The sequence below is a fragment of the Dipteris shenzhenensis genome, chromosome 9 (assembly GCF_047967505.1).
Source record: "Dipteris shenzhenensis isolate YYH24624 ecotype China chromosome 9, Dip_SZ_1.0, whole genome shotgun sequence".
NCBI lineage: Eukaryota > Viridiplantae > Streptophyta > Polypodiopsida > Gleicheniales > Dipteridaceae > Dipteris > Dipteris shenzhenensis.
This window is the reverse complement of record NC_141604.1, coordinates 53,527,616-53,548,625: the sequence shown is the minus strand read 5'-3', so window position 1 is coordinate 53,548,625 and position 21,010 is coordinate 53,527,616. Positions and strand designations below refer to the sequence as shown.

The 21,010-nt window shown below is 41.7% G+C and overlaps 1 protein-coding gene across 1 annotated transcript in view; it reads right to left on the bottom strand.

Annotated features, from left to right (window-relative positions):
* The window catches only part of LOC147898840 (WD-40 repeat family protein / beige-like protein), a 181,787-nt gene extending 174,839 nt beyond the window's left edge, over window positions 1–6,948 (bottom strand). The window contains exons 1-2 of the mRNA XM_087379237.1: window positions 3,426–6,948; window positions 2,423–3,222 (exon numbers count right to left, since the gene is read on the bottom strand). Coding sequence (XP_087235363.1) covers window positions 2,423–3,222; window positions 3,426–6,546 — 3,921 coding nt within the window. The 5' untranslated portion in view covers window positions 6,547–6,948. The remainder of the gene's footprint in view (window positions 1–2,422; window positions 3,223–3,425) is intronic.
* Window positions 6,949–21,010: the final 14,062 nt, after the last annotated feature.

The following is a 21,010-nucleotide window of genomic DNA, read 5'->3' as shown; positions in this document are numbered from 1 at the left end:
TTGTTGGATCCTGCCAAATCTTCTTTAATGCCGGAGCATATCAATAAAATTTAGGAACTTCAACAAGAGACTCTTCAGCGGGGAAGGAGATTTCCTATGAGGATATAGCCATTATCCTGCTCTCTCACTTGCTCTCATTTGACTTCTCAGTACTCTGCCTTCTGTTCGTCATTAATCACTAGTGGCAGGATGAACATCTTGACTTGGGAAGAATTGGTACCGATGGTGCTAGATCAGGAGGAAGGATTTCAAAGTTTCTCCCATGGCAGTGGCTCCAACCCTTTGGCAGCTCCGCAGCAGGGAAAGAATCAAGGACGCTGGACCCCTGATACAAGAACAAAAGCAGAGAAGGAAGCACTCAAGGCAGAGCACTCATGCAATCGCTATTGCCAGAAAGGCCACTATTGGAGGAAGTGCCCTCTACAGACAACCAATAAGGATACCGGTTCCTCCTCTGCAGCCATTACTCCTCCCTTTGTTCACATTGAGATTATTGATTCTCTGGCTGCCTCTATTGGAGAGGGGGTAGCCCCTCTCCAGCCAGATTTTGTGATTTCGGGGGGAGATGTTTGTATTGGCGCCAATTCTATCATCAAAGTACGTGGTGAAGGCAGTCTCGACATTATCCCTGATGGCAAAGGAGGGATGCACTCTGCTGTCCGTTTATGAGACCTGCCGCCTTGGTACCACTGTCATGTTCGATGAACACTTTGTGGAGATCAGGGATAAAGCCACCAGCCAGGTAGTACGGTAAATCGTGGGATTTATACCTTGTCCATGCTTTCCTCGATCACGTCCTTCTTTCAAGGTAACCTATGGCATTTTCATTTTGGTCACTTGAATGTCGAAGCACTACGCCGGGCTGCCCGAGAACAGATAGTCCCTGGTATGTGGCAATAAGCATGGCCAATGCCGTTAGATGAGTTCCTTGTACAGAAGCGTTTTCGGAGGCCCCGAGCTGATCCAACTCTGTACATCTTCCATCAAGTGGGTCTTACTTCCCTCATCATTTTGTATGTTGATGACCTATTCATCACATTTCTCAAGCCTTTGAAATGACGGATCATGGGCTCTTGCACTTCTTTTGGGGACTAGAGATTTGGCAAGGCCAAGAAGGCTACTTTGTGTCATAGAAGCGTTATACTCATGAGCTTCTGGTTACCATTATGTCCGGGAGAAGGTGCTCGCTGATATATCCAGCTTAACTACTGCAAGACAGAAGACAACAACGCAGACCTCTTCAGCAAGCCCTTGGCACAGCAACTGCATGGAGACCATTCCAACTCCCTCAAGATGATCCATGATCCAGGAGCTAAGAGCAGGTGTTAGAGGTGGCACTTCTGTATCATAGAGTGAGGGCCTTGGGTGTGGGTCTGCCCGCCAATGAGAGGTTGAGTTAGGGCCTTGCTTGTGGGTTTGCCCACCAAGGAGAGGTAGAAGAAGAGAGTTATGGGGGCTGCTCAGTCCTTGACTATGTGGAGGGGGTGTGAGGGGTACGGGGCTGATCTCACCCGCCCCCCATGTCTGTACTAGGCCAGCTCGACTGCTGGGATTGTCACAGTTCCTGCCAGGGGGATTTCTGGCTGTTTTGCCCACTTCTGGGACCTGTCCATGGCTGCCACTAGGCCACCTTCATGGCACCTAGGTAGCGCCTTGGTTGGGGGGTCAGTCAGGCCCCCAACCCTGGCCATACCCACCAACCTGCAGGTCAGCCAGATCCGCCCTGTGTCGGCATGTTCGGTCAGCCATTCCCCCTCCTCCTAATCGGTTGTCTAGGGTGGGGGGACCCTATATATAGGGCCTCTCTCCCCCGTTCTTTTCATCTCAGTGCACAGCAACAGGTCCCCTTCGGAATTGAGGTTTTCCCCCAGCAGTGGAGGGGTTTTCTCCTGAGATCCTTGTGCAACTCTCTTGTTTTCTCAGTTGTCCAGTTCAGTCTTGTGAGTAGTTTGCTCTCCCTCTCTCCATTGTTGTTCAGTTCTGTTGTACTTAACCACTGTTACACTTTCTATCTTTGTGGCATGCAAATTTAAATGCTTGAAATCCAATGGCTTCAATTAGTTCTAGGATAGGAAGGCAGGCTAAAACCCCAAGGTGCGATGGTTCATGTCTAAAGCTACTGCTCATTGGAACCATATTGGTTTTCTTGATGAGAAGTTTTGAAAATGATAGAAAAGTGTCACTTGATTATCTGCAATAAATGTAGTTTTTGCACTTATGCTGACCAAGTAAGCATTTACAAACTATATCATAGCCAAATCAATGGTTTACATTCTGCACTGATCTCCAAAGAAGATAATTGAGATGAATCGTTTACTAAAAATGTTGAAACTCATTTATTGGAAGTGCACAATTGCAGAGTGTCTGGAAAATCATGTATTGCAGCTCTAGGAAAATGACCGTACAGCTTTGTAAAGCTTACCTGGTTCGGTTGTGGACAGTCCAGCAAAAACTTTACCAAATTCTGAACATCAATGCTAGCAATAGAACCATGAGAAGTTCCTAACAATAGCTCTACAATCACCAATAGCTCATCAATTAAAGCATTTAACTCCCCTAGAGGCCTAGGTACTTTGCCACCCGCAAACATATGTATAGAATCAGACTCAGGAACAATCCAATAGCATTTCCGGCAACCATCAAGCAGCATCTGTACTGCATTTGCAGCCCTCATTGTTGCAGATTCTGTGAAAACCATATCAGCAAGAGAAGATAACAGCTTTTTCTGCAGACCATATTCACAGCGGCTCCAAAGCTTAAGGTCCAACAAGAGCTTGCTGAAGAGCTGCACTTTCAAGCTATCATTCTTTTTTGGAGCCTGTGCTAGAAGCACAACTGCAGCAACAAGCTCTTCGTTCCTTGCATCAGGCCGGCCATGGACGAGCTTTGCAGTATCTACTGTTGGAGGCACACAGAGAAGGTGTGCAAGTATTTGTGCAAGCAGTTGTGGGGCATGTCCCCGAAGCAACTCTTCAGCATTTCCAGGATGTTGCAAAGACAAGGACATGATGCGTAAGACAGGCGCTGCAAAAACTACAGCTCTTGAAGCGATATCAATATCACCAATTACAGGTTCCAGAGAGTCTTTGTCAACTGCACCAATTGCCAAAGGAAGTAATGACAACGGACCTCCTTCACCCATGGCCCATATTGCTTCAACAGGTCGTAACCTAGCTGCAACATGAACATGTCCAAGAATTTCTGCGGGTCTTCGATGCATCCCTGAAAGCATGATAACATCAGTTGCTCAGAGTGGAGTACCTGCTGAACTTACAGATACCATCAATGCAACACAGGACAGCCACATAAAACCTTAGATGTAACCAGTACACTCACACAAGTCTACCTGAAAATTGATGCACGCATTCTCCAAAACAATTGTATTACAACCTGACATCATAACAGATGGTACAAAAGCGCATTACCTGCTGCCCCTGCAGGTGAAGCATCCGGACATGAACGACCAACCAGAAGCTTTGGATGATAAAGTAGATGCAAGCACGGCCCTAGCTCCATATCCAATACTGCGGTTTCCTCTGCCGCTACCATTGCTAGTTCATTCGTTGAGAAACAAGGTAGCCCAGCACCAAATCCAAAAGCAGGGACAGCATCACCCCCTCTTGCTGCCAATCGACCCATTCTGTCTTCTCCAATTGGCTCTTTAAAGATGTAAACAGGGCCCATTTCAGCAAACAAGGGGCATTGCCTACGTCGCCTTTGTAAGCCAGCCATAGCAGGTGGAGGATTTGTGCCAATACAGCAGAAAGCTAAAGGCTTTGAAACACGTGGGAACTCAAATGGACGAGATTCATAAAGGCACCCATCCACATACAGTTTTACCTCACTTTCAGTCTTTCCTAAAATGCTTTGCCGATGTGAGTGCTCCAGCCCAACAAAGTACCAGTGCCGAGGTTTAAAGCTGTATGTAAAATGCAATGAAGCCTTCTTTCCTTTTGAAGCTGCAACCTCCACCACCAGAAACTGACCGTGGAAGTAAGCCTCAACACCCTGATTGTCTGCGGAGAGGAAACTGAAGAGCCTTGGCATGTGCACCATTCCTTCACCTGCAAGAGCACTGGCAGCTGCAGCTGCTGACATAGCTGATGATTTCCCAGTCTTTGCCACAGCTGCCGCTGCAATAGCTGCTGCTGTAGCTGCAGTATGTACTGTATCAGCAAATGACTCAATGTAAAGCCATGTTGCAAATGCATATCCATTGACAAAGGGCCACCGGCTTTCTCCTGGACCAAGCAAGCCTGAACTTTCCCCATCAAACTCAAAACTATGAGAGGGACCTTTAGTTTCCTCCCCTGATAATGCCCTCTCCAGAGCAAGTGCAAGATCGAGCGCTTTAGCTTCAGAAATCGAATCTGCAATTGTGCTGAGCCAGTCTCGGAGATCCTGTACCTCAAGACAGTGTGAACCTAACACCGCCAAGACGTCAAGCAGAGGGCCAGTATCCCATGCCTCTGATTGCGACATGTTGCAAAGACCCTTTGCGTTGAAAATACCTCGAGCAGCAGCAAGAAGAACGTGAAGAAGGCCTGCAGCCGAGCACATCTGTCTGTTTCTTGTGCAAGCTTTCAAAACCAGGGCTAAACCATTCACCATCCTCATTCTTTGATCGATATCAATAGGAGGCTTTTCAATTGAAGGAAGCCAAGGAATAAGCTCTCCTGCTACTAAAGCAGCTCCCACACTCAGCATCATTCTGGGAGCTGCAGTATCTTTCTCATCATCTTGGCCCTCAGCACCTCCCATCTTTGCCAACAGCACATCAACTACCACTTTGGAAGGGTAGCCCGCTAATCCCTCTTCCTGCTCTTGAAATTTCTCACCCGCCACAACTCGTTTGAGCCTTTGTAGGCTGGCTGGATCCGACCCGTGGATTGCTGAATCAATCAAACGCATAAGCTCAGGTGAAGCATTAGGGAGTACAGCCTTCCCCCGTTGAAGTAGAGGTGAACTCAACGGTGAAGAAAAAGAGCTCCCTCCTTCAAAAGAAAAGGAAGACGTGTTGAATGAAGAAAAGCTTTTAGGACTGAAATTGAAAGATTTTTGAGAAGCTGGGCTCCCTACAAAATCTTCAAGAGTGCGGCCTGTCTTAGGTTCGTGGTCACCATCCTTTCCAACTACAGCATTGTCTTTTGTTACTACATCAGAAGGTGAAACCCTTCTTTCAGAGACTCTTGCAGAAGTCGTCCCGTTACCAGCCTTCCCCCGTTGAAGTAGAGGTGAACTCAACGGTGAAGAAAAAGAGCTCCCTCCTTCAAAAGAAAAGGAAGACGTGTTGAATGAAGAAAAGCTTTTAGGACTGAAATTGAAAGATTTTTGAGAAGCTGGGCTCCCTACAAAATCTTCAAGAGTGCGGCCTGTCTTAGGTTCGTGGTCACCATCCTTTCCAACTACAGCATTGTCTTTTGTTACTACATCAGAAGGTGAAACCCTTCTTTCAGAGACTCTTGCAGAAGTCGTCCCGTTACCTATTGTGTTAACTACAGTATCTACTGCCTTGCCCTGTCCATAAGAACCCAAACCGATCCTCTCTAGCAGTGAAGGGCTTCCAGACAACCTATTGGGATTAGATTCTGCTTGAGAATCCTGCAGAGAAACCTGAACAAAATGTTCATCACGTTCCTGAGCCCCCTGGTTGATTAAAGAAGACGGCTGCCATTTGTCTACAGACCAATCCAACCCCCTCGAAGCAACCCAAGAGATCCCCTCCGAGGTAGCTTGATTCCGATATGCTGAGGGTGGCTGTTCAGAAAGATAATCATCAGCCTCCCCGCTTGTGTCGCTTACAAGATCTAAGTTTCCCGCTTTCGCATTAACCTCATTCTCTTCAAGCGGTTGCTCGCCGTTGCCGTCAAACATACCATTACCTTGTTCCGAAATGGAGGCATTCACACTATCAGCGCCTGTTGAGGCAACGAAAATCTGTTCCGAGCTGAAGCAATCAGGCTCGGCGCGATCCAGGTCGCTCGGATGATCGTCTAGAGATCGAGCCGCAGGTCCGACCTCCTGTATCAGCGTTGAATGATTCGATCCTCTACCCCCGCCATCCAGACTATCGTCGTGAACCAATGGTCCGATTGAATTGTTGCTAGGACCCAAGGTAATGCTGCCCTCGGTTGTTAAGAGTGAAGATTTTTCTTGTTCCTCGGTATCAAGACTTACAAACGCTGAAGCTCCTGCGATCGCCTCCTCAACCATTCCCTCTGTTCCCGAACATTCGTCCCTGGCCTCTCCCGGCATTATTGCTACTATTGACATGTGATCGTCAGTTGTGCCTTCCGAATATGAAATGATGTTGTGAAAATCCATTCCTGAATTGTCGTTTGAAATGCCCGCAGGAAACTGGTGTCCCTTCAAGGATTGGCCATCACTATCGTATCCACTTTCCAAATTCGGTTTACTGCTGGTGCTCGGACTCACATCTACGTCGAATGGCGCATTCGAATTCCTCTCATTTTCCTTTTCACCGTCGTCGCTATCGGGCATCAGCGCATTTTCTAAATGTAGTAAAGGGCTAGAATGCGGATTCATGTTAAACGTTGAAGATGCAAGAATCCTATTTGGAATACGCAGAAGCTGAAGAGCAAGATACCTCCCGAGCGAGCTACGTTTTCTTCCGTGATACTGGATGCAATAAAAATCTGTTCAATCGGTTGTAGTGTACACTGTCGCTGATCTACTTCCTGCTATCTAGAGACTCAAGGTGCGGAAGAGCTGGACGAGCTCCGGATCGAGGCCGCGGCCGGTGCAGCAGGGGGGGCTAAGGATGAAACAGCGACGAACGGAGAATGCGGCAAGGGAAAGCTGGGAAGGGAGAGGGAAAATGGAGGGAGAGGAGGGGGAAAGAGAGGAAGGGTAGGGAGGAATTTGGAGAGGGAAAGATGTGGCTATGGAGGGGCAAAGAAGGTGCTGTGTGAAGGAAAAGCTTGAAGATCTGGCTATGGCGGAAGAGGAATTCACTACAATACATATATTTTTCCTTCTCGTTTAAGATACCGCCTCCTGATAACGGCGGTTTTCGAAAACCAGGTTTCCCACAGCCCAAAACCACTTCTATGCTGGTTTCTCGGGACCTGCGTGGTTTCCCGGCACGCCCTTGCACGACCTTCCACCCACCCCACTTCCCCTTCGGTTGAGCTAGGGTTCACGCACCGGCCATCAGATCAAAGGAGATTGATAAGGTGGCTTAGAGGATGTTCCCACGCCAGGAATGTCCTCGTACGATTTCCACGCCTATTTTGACGCCACCTTGAACAGAAACCTATTCCCTCGTGTTTGGATGTGTATATAGTTCCGCTCTTGACGTTGCCATGTCATCGATAACGATCGACTAGATGACTGGTGGGAGGCTTCGCGGGAGCTACAGATCTACCCCTATGGACAGTTTGTGAAAAACTGTGGGGGAGGAGAGGTACGAAGGGCAGTTTCGGAGAGCAAATGGCAGGAACGAGAGAACGAATTGGCGGTTTGGAGGGGACCGGTTGCCAGCCCAGCGAGAATTCTGTAGCGCAGAAAATACCACTTAACATCACCATTTTGTGTGACTTTAGTGGGGTACTTTGGAGCTCCGAAATCTGTGGTGAAATTGGTGGACAATGGCGTGAGAACAATGCAAAAACAGTCGAACAAAGAAATAGGGAGGTGTTTGGGACGGCGCGGGAACATCCTCTTACATAGTAACCGATCAAATTTCCAAGAAAGTTTGAAATCCACTCGGGCCAACTGGTAATTAATCTCACGAACATGCAACATGTCCCGACAGCGAGGGAGGGTTGGCAGGTAACATTTTGTAGCCGTCGCCACCACGCTACAACCTATAGAGTCACTACGCACTCTGAACTCTACCTCAAATGCGTGCCACATGTAGACACCATCACAAGGAGTACGAAATTGTGCCACTATTTTCGCCAATCGAAAATAAACACTTGTCTCGCCCACGCACACCTCCCCCTTCCATTGACAACTGGAAATCAGCATCGGTCGCTCGCCGATTTCCAATCAAAAAGTGAGGCAACCGGCTCCTAGCCTCTGGCTGTTCGCCAATGTGGCCAATTTCCTCTCGGGAATCAACTCCTATGCCGATTCCGTACTCCATCAATGGCTCTGGTCTCTAGAGATCTCGAGCTCTTCATAATGATAATGCATGCTCCAAAGATTGACACCTAATTTCTCGCCCCCGATTAAAACTTTTCAGAATAATGACGCCACACGCATCGAAAGGGGCCACAAATGGCGCCAAATCACAAACATCTGATTGCTTTTGATCTAAGAGCTCGCAAGGAGCACACACTTAGACCAATAGAGCCATCCAACAGCGCACAAGAGGGCAGAGATCAATGGCACTCTACATAGCGACACATGGCATCATGGCAAAACCTTGGGGAATGCGCATCCACTCGATCCAAAACAAATCAACAATTCACATCCATCGCCAGTCCCATGACCCATCCAATCTTTGCCACGTGTCCGTCAAGCGCCTCCCCAATTCGTCGACGGTTGAAAATTCAATCATCGATCCTTGTTGGAAACGAGGTGAACTAGCTCCTGGCCTAACATGCCAATTCACCCGAGAATTGACTCCAAGAGCCAATTCCCTACACCTTACTAGATTGTTGGCTTGGTTATGGTGTTTTCAAACCCCTTCCAAGTTTATCCTAGTGTCTTTGTGTGTGAGCATATGCATCTTTTTCTACCCATGTGTCCCTATTTATTGCACCTCATTTGTAAGGGGAGGAGTTCTCCACCATGGACATGCACGTGTGATTGTTCTTGTGCATGTCTGTGTGAACACACACAATGTGCATATGCATGTCTCTGTGTGTGTATGTGCACTCATGCACCCCTGTACATATGCATGTGTATGTACATCTCAATACCACATAATGAGTGTGGTGTACAAGGTTACACATAGTGACCAAGGTCACAACTACACCAAATAAGAGTGTGGTCTACTAAGCACCTTTAAAGGATCCACTTTCCTGCAAGAAAGTCCTCGGTGATAGTTGTAGTACGTTAGGGTTTATGCTGTGTAACCCCTCGCCTAGTCAACAACTATCGTCAAAGTATATCCTTTAAAGGTGTCTCGCCTAATCGGCAAGTGTCGACAAAGTATAATGTATACGTAGGTTACGAAAGCCTCAAGGCAATCCTAAGATTCTGTTGTCCAATGAAATTCACATGCATTCATTAGAGACATTAGTAGCCTACGAAAGTTAGGAATGAATATGTTATGATAGCTAATCTTTCCAATTTTTAGGTCCTCTTAAGGAAAGCTTCGAGAATCTGTGCCCTTCTCCTCCATACCGCTAGAAGCCCTTCCACTCTTTCTAGGTATGAGGCCCTCTTAAGGAAAGCTTCAAGAATCTATGCCCTACTCTTCCATACCGCTAGAAGCCCTTCCACTCTTTCTAGGTATGAGCCAATCACTCATGGTCTTCCTTCATCTAGAATTTTATTAAGTATGTCATATATCTTAAATTGTGCATGAACGAATTATTAAAGGTGGCAAGTTATTTTAAGTGGTCCTCTGAATGCAAGTATCATTTGAGAATCTACCCCATACTTCCATACCTTAGAATTCCTTGCACTCTTGTCTAAGTAAGAGCCATTCTCTCAACCTCCTCAGGGTGGCAAATTATCATCATCAAATTTGTCCCTTACTTTTTCCATAATTCTATGCTGAGAAAATAATGCATAAGACCTAGTTTTTTAATGATATCTATATTACTTCTTGTAATTATTAGATCATATTCATACAATAGCGCATGGTGATATCTTCCCTTGAACTTTATGGAAGAGAATACAATTTGCATAAGACTCTATATATGCAAGATCGGCAAAATATCTATCAACTCTTCTATACCAGCTTCTTGATTCTTATTTCAACCCATAAGGACTCTTCTTTACTTTGCATACTTGTTTTTTGTGTCCAGTATCAATATGTCCTTGAGGTTGTTGCATGTAGACTTGTTCATCTAAGTATCCTTTGGGAAATGCATTCTTCACATCTAGCAAATGCATGTTCCATTTATTTTGATGGTTACCAATGAGATTGAATATTTGATAGAAGCCATTTTGGCTACTAGAGCATAGGTGTTGTTGTTCAAATCCTTTTGCAAATATTTAGTTTCATGTCTACTATTTGGATAATACTTAGCCTCGTAAGCCCTTCTAGTTGGAGTTGCGTTCTTTCCTAGTGGCAAAACACACAATTTCCCAATGTTGTTTTTATACAAAGAATCCTTTTTCGCATTCATTATTTTTTACCAGCTTGGCTTCTTAATTGCATATTCAGAATACACTAGCTCTTTTGTTTGCATGACAGTTGTTATAAGAGCATAATTTATGCTTTCAACATATATATCTCAAGTACATATTATGCTTGGCATTGTATTTCTTCTTCTACTTGTTCTAGTTGCTCTTCCATGTCTCTTTTGTTGTTACTATCATTCCATTTGGATCCTCAACAAAACACTATATCTCTAGAGATTACGGGTTTTTTGTTAACTACACCATATATATTATAGGCACCTTTGTTCAATATAAGCAAACTAAAATACATTTTGTCAATTTCACATCTAGTTTCCTTTTGTTACCATCATGTTTGTGAGCATATGCAATGCAGTATGAGATATCATCTTTTAGCTTACAACTAGTTCATGCTTCAAATAGCGTTTTACCTTAGCCTATTCAACAATTAGTCTACTATATTGATGGGTTTTATCCAATATCTAAATGGCAAATGTTCTTCATCAAGCATTGCTATAGCTATATCTTCAAGTGTTCTATTCTTTATTTTTGCAACCACATTTTTGTAGTGTATCGAGACAAGCAAATTGCCTTTTCATTCTTTGATCTTTGCAAACTTCATAAATGTTGACAACATATATTCACAGTTTGTATCTAATTAGGATTCCTTTAATTTTTTACCTATGTTTTTCCACCATGGCTTTGAATTCTTTGAATTTGTTGAAGAATTCACACTGTATTTAGAGAAAGTAGAGCCAACTATTAATGCCTACTATAATCATGAATGAATGTTAGATAATAGAGTGAGCCATTTACATTTTTACTCCATGCATAGTTCAAATATTGGTGTGTGTCAAGTTAAGAGTACCTCTTCCCTAGTTGTTCTTCTGCCAATGTTGAGTCTAGCCTACTCTACAAAGTAGCATGCTTCACAAACTTTCCAATAAATATGAGTCTTGGAATTTTGATTCCCATATTTGGATGTCTAAGTTGTGTAAAAATTTTGAAGTTGACACGTTCATATATTTTATTCCATAATCCTAAAGGTGGCATTGGTTGATATTGTTTGGTCTTTGCATGAAGATTTGGTACTTGATGCTATAATTTGTCATTCTTAACTATGTTCCCAATAACTTGGTATCCTTTAAATTCATAATGATTATGGATTACTTCCATCAAAGATAACTCTATAGTCTTTCTCCACTACTTGTCCAAGCAAAAAATTATTGCCAAGCTTTGGAATATAAAGTTCATCTTTTATCAATCGTTTATCTCCTGTAAAATTGTCCATGGGTACTTTTCCATTTCTTTAAATAGTTTTGAAGTATTCTTGGATAAGTTTGACTTGCATAATGACTATGGCTTTGTCCATTAAAATTTCCTCTACATTTGAATTTCCTTTGTTGCTATTGTGTTAACCACTTTGATCATGATCATTTTCTTTGCAATCTCTTTCATAATGACCAAATTTGTGATAATAGTTACATTAAGTATTTGACATAATTTTTGAAGAGTTTTCTTTGCCTTGGAAATTTCCTCTATTTGAATTACTTTCTCTATTTTGATAGTTTCCTCTTGAATGTTGACGCTAATAATGTCCTTGAATTTTATTTTGATATCGATGCTATTGATTTACATTGATCTTGATGTCCACCATTTCGGTTGCTAACCTACCCTTTCCTATTGTTGATGTTGTTGATGATGATGTTGACGTTAAAATCCACTTCTTTTTTTTTGGATCTCACCCCTTCCTCTGTCTCTATTACAGACTCTAAAAGTTGTTCATTTGATTGCCCTTTCCATGCTTGAATTGCCAGTGTTCTTAACTCTTCAGCAAATAAGATTGATTGTAATTCTTCCAATTCTAGAAATTGCTTACACTTTGAACCAAGTTCTCAAATCCTTCTCCACATCCATTAAGGATGACTTCCAATATTTCTTTAGACTTTACAGTCTCTCCTACTACTACAAGTTGTGTATTTATGTATTTTACCCATAGTACATGGCATATCTTGATTCATTGTGTCAAAAATTTTGCTTGATTTGATTTCTCAATGTCAAAATCCTATAAGAATTGTTTGATTCATATAGGGTTCCAAACATATCCCATCTTGATGTTTTCACTATATTTAGTTGTTCACGCATAACATATTGTATATTTTGCTTTACCAAGTGATAGGAATATTTATCCTTTTATCCCATTCTGACTATTATTTGGCAATAGATTATGTTGGTGGATTACAAGGGGGTCTAAATAATGCACAACCTACATATTTGCAATAAAAGGATTGTTTCCATATTAAGTATTTCCAAACCATAATATGAGTTTTATAACTTTGTTGAAGAGCAAATATATTGATTTTGCTTACAATTGACATGAATTGGGCCCAATTACAAAGCAAATAGGCCAAAAAGTGATCTTTTGAATTTTACCTTCCAAAAAGGAAAGGGCTTTTGAGTCGATCTACCATGTGGCACTAATTGCCACATGAAGTCTATACTAACTCTACTGGAGGATTATATGGCTATGGAGGAGAAGCCAGATCATGATCTACCAGTTGGCAATCTATGCAATAATGCTCAATAATTTTCCTAGCATCTTAAATAAGTTCATGAGTTTGTGCATTCTACTTTGGATATTTTTCACGAAACCTATAAGAACAAGTAGCTTACTATAAAAATTATTCAAGAAACTATTAGAACAAGGTAGGTATACATAGGCCATATGCTAGAGATAAGAAGTATCTTCTCCTACTTGAGGAATTGTTATAAGGAAAGCAAGTATTCCTAGGTGAATCCTATGTGATATGAACCTTTTACCATCATACAAAGGCCTACTATTCAGTTCACAGTTTGGACTTTCCTCCTTCCCTTTTGCTTCATCCAACCGTCACATTAAGTGTTAAAGGATTTGGATCTCGTTCAAGTGTTAAATACAAAGGATTATATTCTAAAATTTTAGCCTCCTTTGGATGGACGAAATTTATGACATACAATATAAGCATACAAGAAAATGATACTATGTCCAATATCTTATTGGCAAGATATGTCAATTTTCTCATAAACTTTATGGTCTACTCCTTCTAAGGCTCATTAGTTTTTCTCACACCTTGTCGACACTAAGGGTAGTGCCCTTCCAGAGAGGGGTGATAATAATAAGACACCAAGGTAGTTGGTCATCCAATCATGCTTAGGTTGCTATCTCCAATAAGGATGAACATGTGTTATCATGGCATCGATAAAATTATTTGCACTTGTAACTAGCGTAGAAAAGTTGGTTTTGGTAAATTATTATGTTAAATAAGTAAGTCCATAAGACTAAGGATAGGTGCACATGTAGCAACCAACAAGTTGGTTGTAGTCACATAATAGTATATGTTGGAGCTAACTAGTTGTGGTCACATAATACATGTGTTGAAGACTAGTTGTGGTCATATAATAGCAGAGCTAGTAACTAGCTCTCCACGATTCATCTATCTTACACTCTTTTTTGGATTTGGAACCCCCCCCAAAATTTTGTTAGCTCTCTTTAAAGCTTTAAAGACCTCAAGGACTACTTGTTAAGGCCTTATTAGGCACTTTCTTATCTAGAAGCCTTAAAATAAGGGTGCCAAGGCATCTTGATGCACCCCTCCCAATCGTCAAAGTCTTCTCATGGACCCTGAAAGGTAATACTTATAATTCATATGACCTACACAATTAGATGTCACCAATAGTGATTATTTTTTTTGTAAATGGCAAGATCAAAGTCAGTGTCAATCTAAACAAATTCAATTCATCCATGGACCATTATTCCTTACCTTTCCTAGAGCATTACTAGGATTCCTAGCTAAGAAGTCTAAATTTTAATAGGATGGATTCTCTAAGATTTTATAGGATAGGAAATAGAAAACATTTGCAATGAATGGTTGTGTTTGTTGCTTTGCAAGGTGATCGATTTGGCCTCACCAACGCTCGTGCTACTTTCTAAAAATTGACGTGCATTGATTTCAAGAACCAAATCATAAATTCTGTAATCTTCATGGATTACCTTTCCCTGAATTCCTATTGGGAAAATCACATCATGTGTTCAAGAGAAATCATTACTCAATACAGATTGTATCACATCTCCCCGAATCTCCTAGAATGTAAGTCTATGACAACTATTAGTGTGGCACTTGTATTAGTACGATAGGTCCACCACTAATGAATCAAAAGTTTGGGTGATCTTGAAACTAGTACCCTTGGAGAACTACAAAGGAGTATATGTATTAATAGGGCATGTGGGCTACTACCAAATATGTTTTCTAAGTCTTGACACCTCAGTAGAGCCCAATACCACCTCCTATTCTCTGTGATTAGATCAAGGATTGATGAGTTATTTCAAAACCTAAAAGAATCCTTCATCCAACCTCCCATCACACTTCTTGATTGAAAAATTGAGTTTCATGTTCATATTAATTTACCCAAGGTTAGGTACTTGTTTAGAATAGTTCATTTTGTTTTTTCTTATCTTAACATTCGATAAATAAATAAATAAATATATATATATATATTTATTTTTTTTTAATAGAGAAAATTACTTTTATTGATGCTTGTAAAAAACGATCATACAAGTTGGCAAATACCATAAAGGTGCCAACCATGAAAATCAACAAAAAATCAAATGTTGGCGGTCAGAAAGACACTCCTGCTGCTAGAGATCCCAGCTCACTGCCTAGGGATTCTATGTAATTGGGGCTAACAACCATGGTGGCAGACTATACAAACATTTGATCACTCTCAGGGTGATGTTATAGAAAACACCTGCAGGCCAAGCCTTGCAGAACTGTTCCCATCGTGCGACGGTAGCTTGAGAACCTGGAGAGCCTCGCTTCCAAATGGCATGAAGCATGAAGATGATGTCCTGTCAGATGGCTACCAAGGTGGTCGATGGTGGAACATGGTGCTGGCCCATAACCCAGCTGCAGCGAGCAACCCAGATGTTCCATGTCGTAATGTTGGCTACTATCTTGCACACGTTGTCCTTCGACAAGCTCCTCTCTAAATGTCACAAAGAGAAACCCACAAAAAGAGCGCAACCACAAGCCAAACACTCCTATAAATCATCCTTGGGGCTGCAAAATCAGGACAGACACCTCTAGAGCCATTGGGTATGTGTTTGGGATCTCAAGATAGTTCCACAGTCCTAGCCACCAGAACTCTCTAGGTAGAGGCTATCCTGGACGAGGCTTGGGACTTGGAAGCTGCAAAAATGGACCGCTTGAGCTCTGCTGCATGGAGGATGCACTCGAACTAGGTTGCGCCTAGGAAGAGGGGCCTTGAGGCCTGCTGCAAGGGAGAGGACTCTAGAACCCCTTCAGGTTTGGAAAGAGAGAAGGGGGATGGGTAATGGAGGGGGTGTAGTCCTGGAGGTAGGGAGGGGAGGCAGGCAAGAACAAGGAGAGGGGGGGGTGGTACGGGTGACTATAGGTTCAGGGGGAGGGGGGGGCGGCCTTGATGGAGGGTCCACCAAGACCCGCTCAACGGTGGCTCCAGTCTCCTCCTGCAAAAGGGACCTGAGTGCTCGGCTCTGTTGGCACGTGCGACTCAGTCGGGAGATCAAAGAATGCCTCCTCCTCTTGCTCCATAGGGGCAACCTCTGCTAGCTTCTCCTGAGGCTGAGGGATCGCTGATCGTGCTCTCTCGTGCTCTCTGACCCTATTAATATGACCCTTGAGTTGCAAACATGATACTAAAATGCACCCATTGAAGCTGAAGGGTCATTGGTCGGAGTTGAGCTCTCTGAGCTTCCAGCCCAGTGCCTTCGATGCAGACAAATGGGACACTTAGCTTGGGACTGTTGCATGCAGATGGGACACTTACCTCGAGAGGACTGTAAACAAATGGGGCACTTAGCTTGAGACTGCATGAGAGTTCATCCTCCTCAGCCTAGGCAGGAGTAGGGGGCTCCCCCTCAGCCTAGGTAGGGCCCTAGCAAAGGGCTCCCTAGTATCATCGAGCCAGGCAATCAGATTGTCAGCAACACTCGCAAACACCTTGGGTTGAGCCCTCTCAGGGCCTCTCAGGGGACTTGGACCAAGGTTGAACACAAAAGCCTAGCAAGGCAGCCCTCAAGTGTCACAAGGATTGGCTACAAGCATGGAGAGATAATGGAGAGCATTTCCCACCGAAGGTGAAGAGATTGTCTATCTTTCACACAACTTCAACCAATCCTCTCCTTCCTACCATTTGGAGAAGGAAAATCTCAACTTTGCCTACTCACCTTGAAATTGTCTTGGACAAGACAAATATGATTTCTTGCTACAAAAAAATACAACAATTGAGGGAGAGCAACCTCTAGCAAACTGCAATGGAGGGATGCACTTGTGAAAAAATAGACTCCTCACAGAGGTTTTTGGAGATTTTTGACTGTAATGATAGTGATCAAACTCCTACAAATTCGTTGATAGGGGAGAATGACAAATGGGGTAGCAAAATGACTAAGCCTTCACAGAGCCTTCAGCCAATGTTCTCAACCAGCTACTTGAAAAGGGCTGTAAGCAATGCGGTTTATCAATGGTAAATAGTAAATGAAGTGAAGATGCCATCATTGGCTTACTCAAACTTTGAACAATGTCTCTCCCAAATGTTAAAAGCATGCTAAAGGATTTGCCAAAAGTCACACCTTGAAGTGAGAATGGGCATGAGCTATGTCTTTCTCAATTGTTGATTCTATTTTGAGCTATGTTTATGAACAATATGTTTTGTCTAGCATTGAATGTGAAGATGATATTTTATACATTGTTTGGATTTTTTCCTAAAAAAGAAACATCCTTAAAGAAAGTCAAGAAAACCATATGTGGATTTGAAGAATAAACCAAACCTTGGTACTTGACACATATACTACTAAGGGAAAAAAGTTGGCATAGGTTCACTTGTTTGTACTCTTGCCTAATATAAATGAATTCACGTGTGTTGGGTCTATGCAAGAAGTCATAGACAAAATGGTTGGAAGGAGGGAGATATTGGATTTTTGATTTTGGCAAAACAAAATAAGTAATATCTCTTTGGTTTCACATATTATGAAGCAACACATATAAAGTCTGATGTTGATAACAACATGCATGCAAGAGGTTGAATAAGAAAATCACATAGTGGAAATGACATTGCTGTGGTGAAGTTGATCATAAAATCATTTCAAAAAGTTTCATCATCATTGAAAAGGAACAAGAATGTGACTATTGAGAATCCAATAACAACAAAGAAAGATATGTTAACTGCAAGTGTGAAGGTGATATTAGGGAAGTAAAAAGTCAAGAGGTTTGTTGAAAGATGTGGTAGGAACTAGTAGAAGTTGAATGGATCCTCTTGTCAGGGACACAAGTAACCATTGGGCTTGGTGGAAATTTCAAAACTGTACACATTTGGATTGCATATTTGGATTGCATGCCACCTTCCCAATGTTAAAAAGCTCCTCCAAGCTATATTTATAGAGGGTTAAATGAACATGTGGAGAAGCTTGCTCTACAAAATTTGGTTATTAATCTAGGCTTCCTAATATAGCAGTAAATTGAATGCCATTCAATCTTGAAACAATATAGTTGTTGGAAAAAGTGGAAAAAAATTCTAACCCAGTACAACTATTGGATACTATCTAGGCAACATTCAATATATGCTACTAAGATATTCACATCCAATGATTATAACAGTACTATATAAAGAAAGAGGTATTGTCCCACTGAATAGGCTAGGATTGTGATGAATCACCTGGCATGTTTTTGTGTCAAAATATCAAAGATGACAAACCGGGAGTCTTAGAAAATAATGAGACAATCTTCATACTTTAACATACTAAAGCAACTGAGGGGACAGGAGTTTGATATTGTTCATAAACATAGCTCAAAATAGAATCGACAATTGACAAAGACATATAATGCTATATGAGTAACACATCACTCTCCACAATGGTTTTGGCCTAGTGGTAGATTTGGTCACTTGGCCAAATCCTTCCACACCTCTACTTGGTACTTATGACATATAACCTATGTAGATTTGGCCACATGGCCAAATCTTCTTGAGCCATGATTCACAAGGGCATGAGATCAAGATTTGTCCATAAAGCCAAATCCCACAGCCATGTGTTTTGAAGAAATCTGAGAAATCAAGATTTGTCTACATGGCCAAATCTCTTACTATGATATGCCCCAAGGGTAGATTTGGCTACCTTGCCAAATCCTTCCACACCTATCCTTGGTCTCTTATGATGTATGGCCTATGTAGATTTGGCCATGTCTACATGATGGTGTTGTGACAAAAGGTATGCCATCCACATGGCCAAATCTTTCTAGACCTTGGTATTTTGAGTAAAGCTAAGAGATCAAGATTTAGCCGCATGGCCAAATCTCTCACTACAAGATGCCCCAGTGGTAGCCTTGGCCACTCAGCCAAATCCTTGCACACCTTTGCTTGGTCTCTTATGAGATATGGCCTATGTAGATTTAGTCACATGGCCAAATCTCTCTGTACCAAGGTGTTATCACATCAAAAGAGGTATGACATCAAGCTGTCCCACAACCTAGCCCCCTGTATTCCCTTGACACCCGACTACCCAACCCCCTATCTATTAAATGATGGCTCTCCTTTTTCCCTTTTGTATTTTCCATTTTGCCACTATCTAATACAATTTTGCCTATGTGGAACCCAACAAGTTTCAGAGAAAGAAACAACCATGTATTTTATTCTTAAAATTCAACAATGTGAAAATACATACAAATAGCCTAGCAATCCAAAAAGTTTTGCATATCAGTCTCTTTTACATCAGTCATGTCATAATGAAATTTTCATTATTTTCTAATATCTTCTTCTTCTTTTTTAAACTGTCTTCTTTTTAAGATAACCTTTTTGAAATATTTATGGAGACACATTGAAATTTATGTGTCTTCTCTACATGTTCACATTGAGAAAGTTCATCCTAATTGGAAGATGATAGGCTCTATTTTATATTTTTAATAGATAATTGTAATGTAATTTTTTTTTTTGGAAATATTTATTGTGTCGATTGCAATGTGTATATAGGAAAAACTTATAGAACAAACATCCACTTACTAGGGGGGCACCTTTAATAGATGCTTTAGTGTTGTGTTGGAATTGCATAACATGAGTCCCTTGTTGAATTTGCACAAGGAAGAGGAGTATTAAATATGGCCTTAGGATTGGTGAAGAATGAGCGACAAAGACATTTAAGAGAAGCCACTGTATGGAGTATTGGCACTTCTAGATAGCAATAAGTTTGATCAAGTAGGGATAAACAAGAAGAGGTGCTATACAAAGTGAGGGTTATACAAGACATATCAGTAGTTGTATGGACTACACATGCTATAAGATCATGATCAAGGTCATTTAATACCATGTGAAATTTAAACTTGAGGAAACTCACAAAGAGGGTGAGCAAGAGCCCATAGATGAGAGAGATGGGCCCAAAGATACAAGAGATTGGTTACATTATCTTGGAACAAATTACATCCTAGAGGTGAAATTAGTTGCATGATTGTTATCAAGGATTGATTTACACTAAACAACGTACATGTGTGTGAAGACTTAATGTCTTATCTATTTACCCTTTTGTGACCCATTGTCGATCTTGAGCCAACCTACACAAAGCCAACATTAGAGCATAGATTAGTACTAGAGCATCACTATGCTAGCATTGTCACCTATAGCAATTACAAAAACAAAGACCTTTTACATTCTAATGTCTTTTACATGCTACAACAATGCACAGGTTATGTACTAGTTGCATACTTATAAGATTTAAACATGTACCTAGTAAGTTGAAACAAGGTTGCACAATACAATATACTAGTAAGCTATTGAGCATCCTTAAGCATACAACACAATGCATAAGCATAAGCTAGCAAGCCTACCCATGGTCAAATATCCTTAAGTATATTCATCCTAAGTTGAGTTAGCAAACTACATGAAGGAAACACAATTAAAGAAAAAAGAAACTCTAAAGGAATTGGACCTCGAGAACAGCATGCATTGTCAAGCAAATAGATGGTGAGGTCCTCATACTTAGTATGTAAAGCCTCCTCAAACATGCAATAGTAGGTTCAAATTAATGGTTTGTATTCAAGGGGTTGTTTTTTATGATTTTATGAGAGAACATTGTGGAGTTGTTTCCTCCTTTGTGGACATTTTATCACTTCTATTATGCGAAATGTTGATTGCCTAGCTTTTGCTCCTTATAAGTTTCCAATACACATGTATCAAGGTCCCCGCAAGTGAATCACCTTGGTTTTTCTTTTTTTTTTTGGGCAAACAAAAAAGTTTGCTTATATTATGATCATCATATAATTTGTACACATAAAGGACTTCAAAATACAAAAAGCCCTCTCAAAAGAGCTGTAAACATCCTGAGACTAGGATTTCTCCTTGTTAGAGCAAAAAAACCAACAAAATCTGTTGTTGTTGACCTAGTAACCTTCACTTAGCATTGTGACAGAACAGGGTGATATGGGTTCTTCTTTAACTGGCGACAGGGAGGGTAAGAGCTTTGCTTAAATGTCAATGCTAGAGTTGGTACACCTCCCTGCATCCCTGATGTGGTCCTCAAGTTTAGCATGTGCCCTGATGTACACTCATGTGGCATAAGAAAGTTTGAGTGCATCTCCCAAGAGAATTGACCTCCAGTTGATTGGTTCCCCTATCCTTAACTGAACAACTTTCCAAACCTTTCTTGCTCTGGGGCAAGCTATAAACAGATGGAAGATGTCCTCTTTGATAC